Consider the following 12,241-nt stretch of genomic DNA (forward strand, 5'->3'; position numbering starts at 1 on the left):
GCTCAGAGCCCTTAGGGGGTGAGCGGTATACAAATTGAAGGATAAATAAATAAATAAATAAAGTTGACAAATGCAGATTAGGACAATGCAAACTGAAAGAGATATTTAGCACTCATTTGGCAAAATATCAGAGGGGGGCGGCAATGGGTATACATTTGACTCTTGATCAGTTTACATCTTATCCTTAGACAACATCAAATTAAAAAATACTTGCTGGTAATGTTCCATACGCCTCAGCATCTAGTCATGCCGGCCACATGAACACAGAAACGTCTTTTGGACAGCGCTGGCTCTTTGGCTTGGAAACAGAGATGAGCACCGCATCCCTAGAGTCGGATTTGACTGGCTTTCGAGCAAGGTAAACCTTTACCTAATGTTTCAGTGATAAGGGATTTTGCAAAACAAAGTCTTAGTGCTCCTAAGCAGAACAGTCTTAAATGTTTCCTGGACTGGCAAACAAAGAAGTTAGGATATACAGGACACAAGGAGATGTTAAACTGTGTCACACTGTTTGTTTATTTAGAAAATAACTTTGATTTTTGGCCTGTCTAGCCCAGCTTGCTCTTCGAGATATTGGCCGGAGATCCCAGTCTTCCCAGATCCTAATCTGACACATGCTAAATAATGCCATTTCAATCCACTTCAGCGACTGTTTGCAAGTGGGTTTTGCCATTTTACACATTAAAATCCAGTTGCAAAGTGCACTGAAAGTGGAAAGTGCGTTATTTAGTGTGTGAAAGCGCCCTCTCTAACCACTATACCACACTGGCTATTGTACAAGTTAATTCTCTACAATATTGTTCCAAAGCCATCATTTTACAGACATCTTTTCACGCATTTTGCCTTTGCAGAGCATCTCAGCTACTGCCAAGACTCATCTTTATCTCATTTCCCCTCCCTTGGAAGAAAACACAGTATGACAAAGCCACTGCTGTTGGTTTTTTTTAATCACCCTTAAAACCTCCCTTCCCCTTAAGCATCTTTGTTTCTTCAGGAAGAGATAAGAACAAAAGGAAGGAAATATATATTATTTTACTCACACGTGTTTCTCTACCAGTTGTCAAATGTAACAATGCAGAAAAATGGATTCTATTGTTCACACACACAAAAAATGTAAACACACATAGAAGAAGAAGAAGAGATGGGATTTATACCCCGCCCTTCACTTGGAGTCTCAACATGTGAAATGAAACTCACTTGTAACAGAAATTCTAACACAACAGATTCAAAGAAGAGAGAGCAATTCTTACTCCTTGGGGTCAAATTGGATAAGCACTGGAACTTCCATGTTTGCAGTAGGGTTGCCAACCTGCAGGTGGCTCCAGGAGATCTCCCACTATTACAACTGATCTTCAGAAGACCAAGAGCAGTTCCCCTGGAGAAAATGGCTGCTTTGGAGGATGGACTCTATGGCAGGGGTGTCAAGCATGTGGCCCGGGGGCCGGATCAGGCCCACGGTGGAACTGGCCATCTCCTGCTTCCAGTTCTGCTGCTGCTGCTGCATCACAGCTTGCTTCGACAGACTCTCTTAATCACTCAGCCATTTCATGTTTTAACCTGGGTCCTAGACTCGGAACTCTGAGCATGAGATTTCTGTGGTGAATGTCAACAAGCCAAAACTAGGTTTGCAGCTTACAGAGCTAGCGTTTTAAGCATGTTTTTATTTTAAGTAAACAAAACATCTTTATGTTTGTGCCCTTAATTAAAGTTTATATCTCCACTACCTGGCATTACATTTTACGACACACATGGCCCGGCCCAACAAAGGCTCATTTATGTCGGACACGGCCCTCATAACAAATGAGTTCGACACCCCTGCTCTATGGCATTATACCCTCCTAAGGTTGAACCCGGCCCTTCCCAGGCTCACCCCCAAATCTCCAGACATTTCCCAACTCAGAGCTGACAACAGGCTTCCTCGGGAGGTGGTGGGCTCTCCTTCTTTGGAGGTTTTCAAACAGAGGCCGGATGGCCATCTGTCGGCAGCGCTGGTTCTGTGAACTTAGGCAGATCGTGAGAGGGAGGGCAGGAAGGGTTGCCTCAGTGCTTCGTTCTTGCGGCCCTTTCTTACACGCCCAGGGAAATGCTGATCGCCACTTTGGGGTCAGGGAACAGTTTTTCTCCAGGCCACTTTGCCTGGAGATCCTGGAGGGCTTTTGTCATCTTCTTGGTGTGAAACAGCAGTCACTGGAAGTGTGGGAGGAGGCATTTGTGAATTTCCTGCATTGTGCAGGGGGTTGGACTAGATGATCCTTGAGGTCCCTTCCAGCTCTATGAGTCTATGATTGTATTATTCTCATTCTAACCATAGCGATTTTTTAAAACTTCATTTTCTTAGGTGCACAAGGCCTGGATTGAGACTGCATGCAGCCCATGGGGAGAGAGGTTTCAAGTGTCTCCACTCGTGACATCTCGCTGGCACAAAGCTCTTCCAGAGTACCATCAAGTGCGACTCCCTGGGAAAACAGTGCTGGGGAATTGGCTCAAAAACCCTTCCCCGCATGCACCTGAAAACTAGGCATTAAAAACATAACTGGAAGCTCCAAGTAGAGATATAAAACTTTCCGAAATTCTGAAGCCAAGGGGGGAAAATGGAAACGCTGGCAAAAAAATACATGCAATGTTTGCTGTCTAATCAACCCTAAACTACTTTTATTGCTTTAACAACAGAAAATGCATCACTGAAATCTTAGCATGTAAAATGGCAATGTTTGAAATATATTCATGGAATTTAAATTTATAAATGCCTTGGTTTTTCTACAAGCAAAACTGCAAATATGCACAATGCTTAAGGGGGGGGGGGAGCACACTGATGCACCCTCTGCTACCTTATCCCATACACCTTAGATTTTGCTATCTGAAAAGCAGAAAACGTAGGAGTTAAACAGAAAACCCAAGCTTTGTGCTAAATAACGTAAAATATATTATTTGGTCCAGAGGTCATTTCGGGGGGGAACGCGGGGGATTGCAGTTCCCCCGGGTGAGGTGTGGGGGCGGGGCACATGATGAAGCCCCGCCCCCTGCTTCCGGCCACCCCGCTTCCAGCCCTCATTCAGCCAGGAGGAGGCCTCTCTCCACCCCTGCCTGCCTGGGGCCAGGGAGGGCCTTGGCGGGGCATCCTCGCACTCCCGCCGGCCTTGCAGGTCCACCGCCGGGCCCCTGATGTCCGGGGGTGTGGCATATGCTAATGAGTTATGCTAATGAGTTCCCGTAGCTCTTTTTCTACGAAACGACCCCTGATTTGGTAAAAAAACAGGTCACACAAAGGGTCGATAATAACATCTTCACAGCTAGGTGCCGGTCCATTTTGTCTTCTTCCTTCTGTAGCTACTGGTGAGAGAGAGAGAGCTCAGTTCTCAATGAAACTTTCAGAGTTTTCCTCTGAGGCTTTGGTGCAGTTTCTGCCTCACCTCATTCTGATCTTTCCCCCCCTCCAGCGAGGTAGGGCAATAAGCTACTTAATACCCAGTCTGTGGGTATATGTGCCATAGTGGTTTGAGGGAGAGGGGGAAAGGTCAACCGCAAGATAAGAGTCAGGTCAAAAGGGCCACAGAAGTAATGAAAGCCCTGTGTGCCACCCTTATGGAGATCAATCCAGATGGTCAGCCGTGGTGGACTCTAAATTTGTTCTTGTGAAGGTCAGGTATTCTTCTATGCAGAGATTAGGGTTTGCCAGCTCCAGGTTGGGAAATACCTGGAGGTTTTGGGGGTGGACCCTGAGGGGGTGGGCGAGGTTTGCTGAGGGACCTCAACAGGATATAATGCCAGAGAATCTACGTTCCAAAGCAGCCGTTTTCTCCAGGGGAACTGATCACTGATCAGTTGTAATCCCAGGAGATCTTCAGCTACCATCTGGAGGTGGAAATCCAAACACAACATCCGTGACAAAAGTAACGAAGAGTCAATAAAGATATGTGTGCAAAAACATTTACTGTAGTGATTCTGTAGAAAATTCTCTTCTATTATCGCTCACGTGCGACGGATACGGCACAATATAAACAAATCCGTTTCACAAGAATTGCTTTATGTGACCATGTAGCAATCACAATTATTATCAATTTCTACTTGTCAACTCTTGAAGGAAACACCCCATGTTGACTCTCTAATAACAGAACCGTTGCTTGTGAGCGATAATAGAAGAGAATTTTCTATAGAATTACTACAGTAAATGTTTTTGCACACATATCTTTATTGACTCTTCGTTATTTTTGTCATGGATGTTGTGTTTGGATTTCCACCTCCTCCTGTGATCTCTCGTTTTTGGCTTCTACCATCTGAAGGTTGGCTTGGCACCCCTCGCAGAAATGCATACTGGATCTATGAGCTGTATACATCTACAGCATGCCCATGCCCACTGTGTCTTGAAAAGCATTTCACTCATTCTAAAAGATTCCACAGGAGTTTTTTTTTTCCAGTACTCCCCCTAATTTCCATTTTTTCCACTAGAAAAAAGGCCTTGGAAAAAACAGAAAAAAACTGGTCCCCCCCCCCCTAATTTTTCCAGGCATTCACATCTTAGCTCCAACACAGAACTCCCTGTGTACATCCAGTGTATCCTTCAGTTGCTTCGTTCTTCAAACAGCAGAGGTGCTGGACAACCTGCATTGGGACAATGCCGCTTCAAACTAGAAACGGGACTCAAAAATGATCCAACACTTCTCCATACTGAAGAACATCAGATGCCAGAGACAAAAGTGGTAGCTTAGCCTTTTCCCTGATTCTTTGACAGAGAATGGGCTTTGTGTTTTTTTTAATGGGGAAGCACTCTACCCCATAAGCCACCAATCACAGTCCAGTTTTTCCATTTAAACTGCTCTTTGGAAGAACCAGACCCAAGTGAGACAACAAGAACAGGACCTCCACATGGAGCCATTTCAGGACGGGAAAATGGTGCAGGAGCCAAAGCTTAAATCCCTCTTTCTACAATCCTAATCCATGCACCTGGTTTTCTACGAGAACACACATACACACAACTGGAGCGCATCCATGTAGTTCTCAGCATCTCGGTGCAGTTTGGCTGACTTGTAAATGGAATCCTTAACTTCATCTCAGATCTCAGCAGTGTTAGGAAAGCCCCAAGTCTGGCAGGGCTGGTTATGCCTCCTGGAACAAAAAAGGCAGGAAAGAGCCTGTGGCAGATTAGAGATTTTTCTCCATTTAGAGATTTAGTTCAAAGGGCCATTCACTAAGGCAATCCTCTCGCTGACCTTTCTGCGAAACCAGCTATGTTCCCACTAAAATATTAATAATGCAGTGTTACTGCTTTATAAAGAGAGGTAGATGCTTGCTCAAAGAGTTTAAAATCTACATTTTGACCATGGGCAGGGAGAAAAATGAGAAATGGGGGAAAGGTATAGCTGCCAACCTCTAGGTAGTGGCTGAAAATCTCCCAGAATTACATCTGATCTCCAGGCTATAGAGATCAGTTCTCCTGGAGAAAATGGCTGCTTTGGAGGGTGGGATTGATGGCATTATACCCTGTGAGGTCCCTCCCCAGGCTCCACCCCCTAAATCTCCAGGAATTTCCTAACCCAGAACTGGCAACCCTAACAGGGAAGGTGGAGTTGAGAGCAACAGGTTACGAATTAGCACAGATGCACATATGTAGGCTGCACTTTGGTTGGGGGTTTAGGCTCAGCGGCTAAAATAGCAGAAATAGCTGTGTGTGAAAAGACTGCCATGGTAGGTGCTCGTCAAAGAAGGCTAGGGAGGAATTCCAAGACCTTCTTATTGGCTGCAACCATCCACTTCATTTCCAAGGACAGGGTCATGTACAGAATCCCTCGGCAGAAGATCTTAACGTGCAGGCAGGTGGGCCCTAAGATCCTCAGCAATCTTTCAAGTATCTTTGTGAGGTAAGCCATAATTATTATCATCAATACAATGGGGGAAGGATTTGTCATGTACAACCTTCCTTAGTGGATAGATTCAGGTGGGTAGTCGTGTTGGTCTGAAGCAACAGCACCAAGTTTGAGAAGTGTGCATGCACACAAAAGCATATACCCAGTATTAAGGTTTGTTGGTCTTAAAGGTGCCACTGGACTCAAACTTCCTTAGTGGGCTGATAGCAGACAGAAGACTGGAACAGAATCAAGCTCGTTCCCGCCATCGTTACATTCAATACGGATACATTATGGCTGCGATATGGCTCGCCTGACTGGGTTTTTGCTTAGAATCTGGACATACTGTCCAGTGCCCACTTGCTCCTAAAATTATTGTCCTGGATTCTGAGGTTTTGTATTTCCCTTTTTAACAATTATAGGCACTGTAGACTCAGAGACAGGTTTTAAAGTGCGTAGACAGTGTTCTGCTCAGTCGTTTAGTGAGTCACACCCATCAGTGTTTAGGCCAATGAGGGAAGTCCCTCATTTTGGCTGGGAACGAGGACTGATGGGATTAAATGAGAGAAGATGACATCAGGACAAGAGCTGACCAAGCCTGTGACCTATTGCTTTCCCTTTACATCCTATTCTGGCCAGACGGCAGCCCATCCTGATCCTCACTTCCTGTTTTCTTTCCTGCATCTCCAGGTCATCCCAGAACCTACCATAGAGGCCGCAGCCCAGAACAGATTGGATGCTACTGTCTGAATCGTTTTTAAGTTTCTCTCATGACGAGCTTGTAGAGGTCGCCCACGGCAGCTGCACACGTGCAGTCTGATCAGAAATCCACATCATCTGTCCAACAAACCGACCCGCCTTGTTTATCACCTCAGGTTGTGAACTCAACCGGCTCAACGGGAAATTTAGTGTGACCACAAACCCTCAGATAAGGAAGGCTTGTTATTAGTGCCCTCATCCCACCCCTCTGTAAAGATAAAAGACAAGCTTCATTGTCCTTTTCTCACCACGCCCAAACAGTAATCAGATGTCTCTCCGTCCCAGCGGCCTGGCCAGCCTCTCACAGAACCCACCAATTTCGATGGACCCATGTTCACCCTACCGATTTCAGCAGTGGCTCACTCCAGTTCTCCGAGTTAATGCAGAAAGCATCAAGAGTTGTCAATGTACTTCCTCTTGACTTGTCTCACTCCTATTGTATGCCCCCCCAGCTTTCACACTAGCCCCCACTTTGACCTGGCTGTCCCATGCCATCCAAAACAATAACCCTTCCATGACGTTCTCACCTTATGGGGTTTTCAATGCAAGAGATTAGGAGAGGCAGCTTGGCATTGCCTTCCTCTGTGCTGCAACCCTAGTCTTCATAAGAACATAAGAGAAGCCAATGTTGGATCAGGCCAAAGGCCCATCCAGTCCAACACTCTGTGTCACACAGTGGCCAGAAATACCAGGTGCCATCAGGTCCACCAGTGGGGCCAGGACATTAGAAGCCCTCCCACTGGTGACCCCCCCCCAAGCACCAAGAAGACAGAGCATCACTTGCCCCAGAGCCCCTATCTATACCTTGTGGCTAATAGCCACTGATGGACCTCTGCTCCATATGCTTATCTAATTCCCTTTTGAAGCCGTCCATGCTTGTAGCACCCACCACTTCCTGTGGCAGTGAATTCCAAGTGTTAATCACTCTTTGGGTGAAGAAGTACTTCCTTTTATCCGTTCTAACCCGACCGCTCAGCAATTTCATGGAGTGCCCACGAGTTCTTGTATTGTGAGAAAGGGAGAAAAGTACCTCTTTCTCTACCTGCTCTTTCCCATGCATAATCTTATAAACCTCAATCATGTCACCCCTCAGTCATCGTTTCTCCAAGCTAAAGAGCCCTAAGCGCCTTAACCGTTCCTCATAGGGAAAGTGTTCCAACCCTTTTATCATTCGAGTTGCCCTTTTCTGCACTTTTTCCAAAGCTATAATATCCTTTTTAAGGTGTGGTGACCAGAACTGCACACAGTATTCCAAATGAGGTCTCACCATTGATTTATATAGGGGCATTATGATATTGGCTGATCTGTTTTCAATACCCTTCCTAATAATCCCCAGCATAGCATTGGCCTTCTTTATTGCAGTCACACACTGTCTCGACATTTTCAGTGAGTTATCCACTACAACTCCAAGATCTCTCTCTTGATCAGTCTCTGCCAGTTCAGACCCCATCAATGTGTATTTATATTTAGGATTTTTGGCTCCAATGTGCATCACCTTGCACTTGGCCACACATGTCCCCTCATATCAGAGAAGTTACCCCTTTTAAAGTTAAAAGTGGTTGTGTCAGCCTTTTTGGCCAATTCCCTATTTATCCACGGTGGTCTCCCATCCAAGTATTGACTATGGCCAACCCTGCTTAGCAGCCAAGCTCTGACAAATTCTGGGGAGTCTGTGGTATTTAGGCTGCTACATTCCCTACCACACCACACTGTCCTGCTCCATCACCTTATGCTCCTTTCCACAGACTCAGCCTCCTAATTTCTGCATAGGTAAAGGTACAGGTTTCCCTTGCTCGAAAGCCAGTCAATCCTGACTCTAGGGGGCGGTGCTCATCTCCATTTCCAAGCCGAAGAGCCAGCACTATCCAAAGACATCTCCATGGTCATGTGGCTGGCATGTGGCTGGCATGTGGCCAAGGTGCACAGAACAGTGTTACCTTCCCACCAAAGCGGTACCTATTCATCTACTTGCAATTTCTTGCTTTTGAACTGCTAGGTTGGCAGGAGCTGGGGCCAGAGACAGGAGCTCACTCCGTCATGCAGCACTCGGGTCTCGAAATGCCAAACTATAGACCTTCTGGTCTGCAGCTCAGCGTCTTAACCTCTGAGCCACCACAGCCCTTCTTTCTGCATACCTCCCCATAAAATATCTGGTTACCGAGCCCATCATAAACAAGAAAGCCTTAAATCAGTAATCCCAAAACTATGTGGTAGGAAGAAAAATTAAATAATTAAAGGTTCTGGTGTGGCCAAAATACCCCAAGAAGGGGCTGCCTACTGTATCTCTGCATGAATCATTGTTCTGGTCTTCAATAAGCCTTTACTAGGGGCTGATAATTCTGCCACATATCTGCATCAGGTTTAATTTGATTGATTACCCCTACTGCAAAAAGGCAGCAGCATTATCCTCTCTCAGAGGATGACTGTTGCATCCCTGGATGAGTCACTTGTTCAAGCTTTCCTCCTCCTGATCAAGAGGCATGACCAGAAGAATAGCTCATGCAAACAACACACAGGGGACAGGTTCTCTATGGGCAGAAGACACTTACTTTTATAGGCTCTAAACAGAAATCTTTCCAAAGGTAAAAGTGACCTGTGCCTTCTGCCTTAATTCAGGAGGGAAACAAAGAAACTGCTTCAGTTACCAGAAGTTTGGAAAATATTATCCTAATGGATAAGAGGATTATAAAGCATACTTTGAAACATCCAAAATGCGGAGACTATCAACAGTCACCAAGGACTACTGTGTGCCCTTTGTGCAACTGGACAATATCCAGTCCTCAGACACACACAACTTACCTTTATCTTACAGATACACACACACACACAAGTATACATATGTAGCTACCTAAACATGCACTGGTGCACATTTTTACAAGCACATCAGCCTTTATTTACCCTGCCTACTTACAAATTATATTTCACTTTATCTTTCACATACATAACAATTAGGATTTCTTCTCTCTATAACACCACAAATTATATATAGACAGATGAAATCAGATTCTCTAACACACACACACACACACACTTATTTCCTGCTTTCAGGAAGAAGACTTCACAGCTTAGCGGGAACATTGCTCATGACTCAAAGCTATCACCTGACAAATTGAGCATTGACTCCTAATATACCCTGGGAAAATCTGCTGAGCCTTTAAGGTGCTACGGTACTCAAACTGTACTCAAAGTTCTATATACTTGCTGGTGTATTTATAAAAGTGTGTGCATCTAGACAGAGAAATATCAATACAGCTAGATGAACATGAGAGGCATCTGTATGTATGTCCCACCAAATCAGCCCAGCCCAGCCCAGCAATGGGTTTTCAGGGAAAGTGAAAAGTAGAGCTGGTCTGCATTGCCTTCCTCTGCAGAGCCTTCCTTGGTGGTCTCCCATGCAAATACTGATATGCAGGGACCTCCCAGCTCCACAGATGTACGCAAGTGCTGTCAAGTCACAACTGAGTTATGGCAACCCCAGCAAGAGGCTTTCAAGGCACCTCATTGGTGGTTTGCCATTACCCTTCCTCTACAGAGCTTTCCTTGGTGGTCTCCCATGCAAGTACTGATATACAAGGACCTCCCAGCTCCACAGATGTACGCAAGTGCTGTCAAGTCACAACTGAGTTATGGCAACCCCAGCAAGAGGCTTTCAAGGCACCTCATTGGTGGTTTGCCATTACCCTTCCTCTACAGAGCTTTCCTTGGTGGTCTCCCATGCAAGTACTGATATACAAGGACCTCCCAGCTCCACAGATGTACGCAAGTGCTGTCAAGTCACAACTGAGTTATGGCGACCCCAGCAAAAGGCTTTCAAGGCACCTCATTGGTGGTTTGCCATTACCCTTCCTCCACAGAGCCTTCCTCGGTGCTCTCCCTTCCAATCCCACTGTCAAAACCTGGGTATATCACACCACCAATGTTCCCTCTAAGCTGCGGAGTCTTGTGGGCAAAAATCCTACTTTGTGAGCTCCTGGCATTCAAGTTGTGAGCAAGCGATTTGGCTCCTGCATAAATGAGTTTGCTCTGGAGCCATCCTTCCTGAGCCGAGACAAAAAAATGTGTGAGCCGGAGGCTAAAAAACTGTGAGCCGGCTCAGACGAACTCAGCTTAGAGGGGACACTGCACACCACCACCTTACACCTCCGGAAAGGCTTCCTTCACCAACTGACATACAAAACTGGGACCAGAACCTGTGTGCATGCACAACCTGACACGCAGCCCAACAGCCCTAATTAGTGTGCGTGGGTAAATGAAGCCGAAAATAGCTCTCCCTCTCAATATACCGCCTAGACACACACGCGACGTATGAGAGCGAGCGAGAGACCAATGGAGGCCGGTGCTATAATGCCCCTCTCTAGCCTCCCTCTCCCGCTCTCCCTGCATCCACACCCGTGCACAAAAACAACAGCGAGATGACGACGACCTCAGAGCCGCTCTCGCAGCATCCTCCTATCCGGGCAGCGGCGACCTCCCTCCCCGCCCCCTCTCTCTGTCTCTCCCCCACGCCTCACCGCTGCTAGCTCGGACAGGCGGTCCTTCATCCCAGCGGAGCGGGGGGCCGGCCCCCGGTCCCGGCTCTGCCCCGGCGGGGGGCTTCTCCTCCTCAGGCCGCCCTTCCGGAGCGCCTCTCGGGCTGGACTCGAAGCCGCTTCGCCCTCCCTCGGCGGCGATGCCAGGGCAACCACCGCCTCTCGGCCGCGCTCAGCGCATGCGCCCCCTGACAGCGCGGCCCGCCTCCGGTTACCAACTCGAACAGCTGGGAGGCAAAAGGGACCAGGGGGCGGGGCCGTATGCAAATAGGAAGGGCGTCGCTTATGCAAATCGGCCTCGCTTCGCGGAGGGTCGAGCGGCTGCGCAGTTCGCGGAGGAAAGGGGGCTGGGAGGGTGCGTCCAAGGCTCTAGTCCTGTTGGAGGCGTGAGATATATGGAGGGCAGAGGTCGTCTGGCGCTCTTGTCTCCCCACCCTATCCCGCGGGGCAGTGGCATCATCAGTAGCCTTAACGTCCTCTTGTTCGGTCTCTTTGTATATTGGAGGGTTCTACTGTTTTATTACTAATTAATTTGTATATGTATATTGGTATTACTGTACACGCCCTGGGCCCTCTTTCGCAGAGAAGGGCGGTTTAAAAATCAAACCTAATAAATAATACAGAGAGGATTTGTTAGGAATGCACCAGACCAGATAAAAGGATTGCAGCATGCACAGGATCGGGCTGGCCTGGAAGGTTGCTACTCTTGCCCAAGTTTACTTGAGGGTGGGGCCTGGAAATCTCCCAGAATTACAGTTGCAGTCCCGACTACGTAGAGATCAGTTCCCTTGGAGCAAATGGCTGCACTGGAGGGTGGATTCTTTATGGTAGAGGACATTCCACAAATGTGGTCCCACCACTGAGAAGACCCTGCACCTGGCTGTCACCTGCCTCATTTCCATGGACAGGTGCTCCAAGAGTACTGTTTGGAAAGGAGACCTCTGCTGAAGAACTAGACAGCATGGGAGAAGGTAGTTCAGGCAACCTAGACCCAAGTTACTTGAGGCCTTAAAGATTCCAATTTTCACACTTTGAATTCTGTCCAGTGACAGATAGGCAGCCAGACAGTACATATCTTTAAACAAAGAGCCATGTACAGTGCCTAGGGTTGCC

The 12,241-nt window shown here is 47.0% G+C and overlaps 1 protein-coding gene across 1 annotated transcript in view; it reads right to left on the reverse strand.

Moving 5' to 3' along the window:
• Positions 1-11,165, reverse strand: part of STX2 (syntaxin 2) — a 38,493-nt gene extending 27,328 nt beyond the window's left edge. Inside the window, exon 1 of the mRNA XM_015417866.1 lies at positions 11,111-11,165. Within this exon, the coding sequence (XP_015273352.1) occupies positions 11,111-11,140 (30 nt within the window). The 5' untranslated portion in view covers positions 11,141-11,165. The remainder of the gene's footprint in view (positions 1-11,110) is intronic.
• Between the last annotated feature and the right edge of the window lie 1,076 nt (positions 11,166-12,241).

Source organism: Gekko japonicus, unplaced genomic scaffold, assembly GCF_001447785.1.
Source record: "Gekko japonicus isolate JY-2015 unplaced genomic scaffold, Gekko_japonicus_V1.1 scaffold328, whole genome shotgun sequence".
In the NCBI taxonomy this organism is placed as follows: domain Eukaryota; kingdom Metazoa; phylum Chordata; class Lepidosauria; order Squamata; family Gekkonidae; genus Gekko; species Gekko japonicus.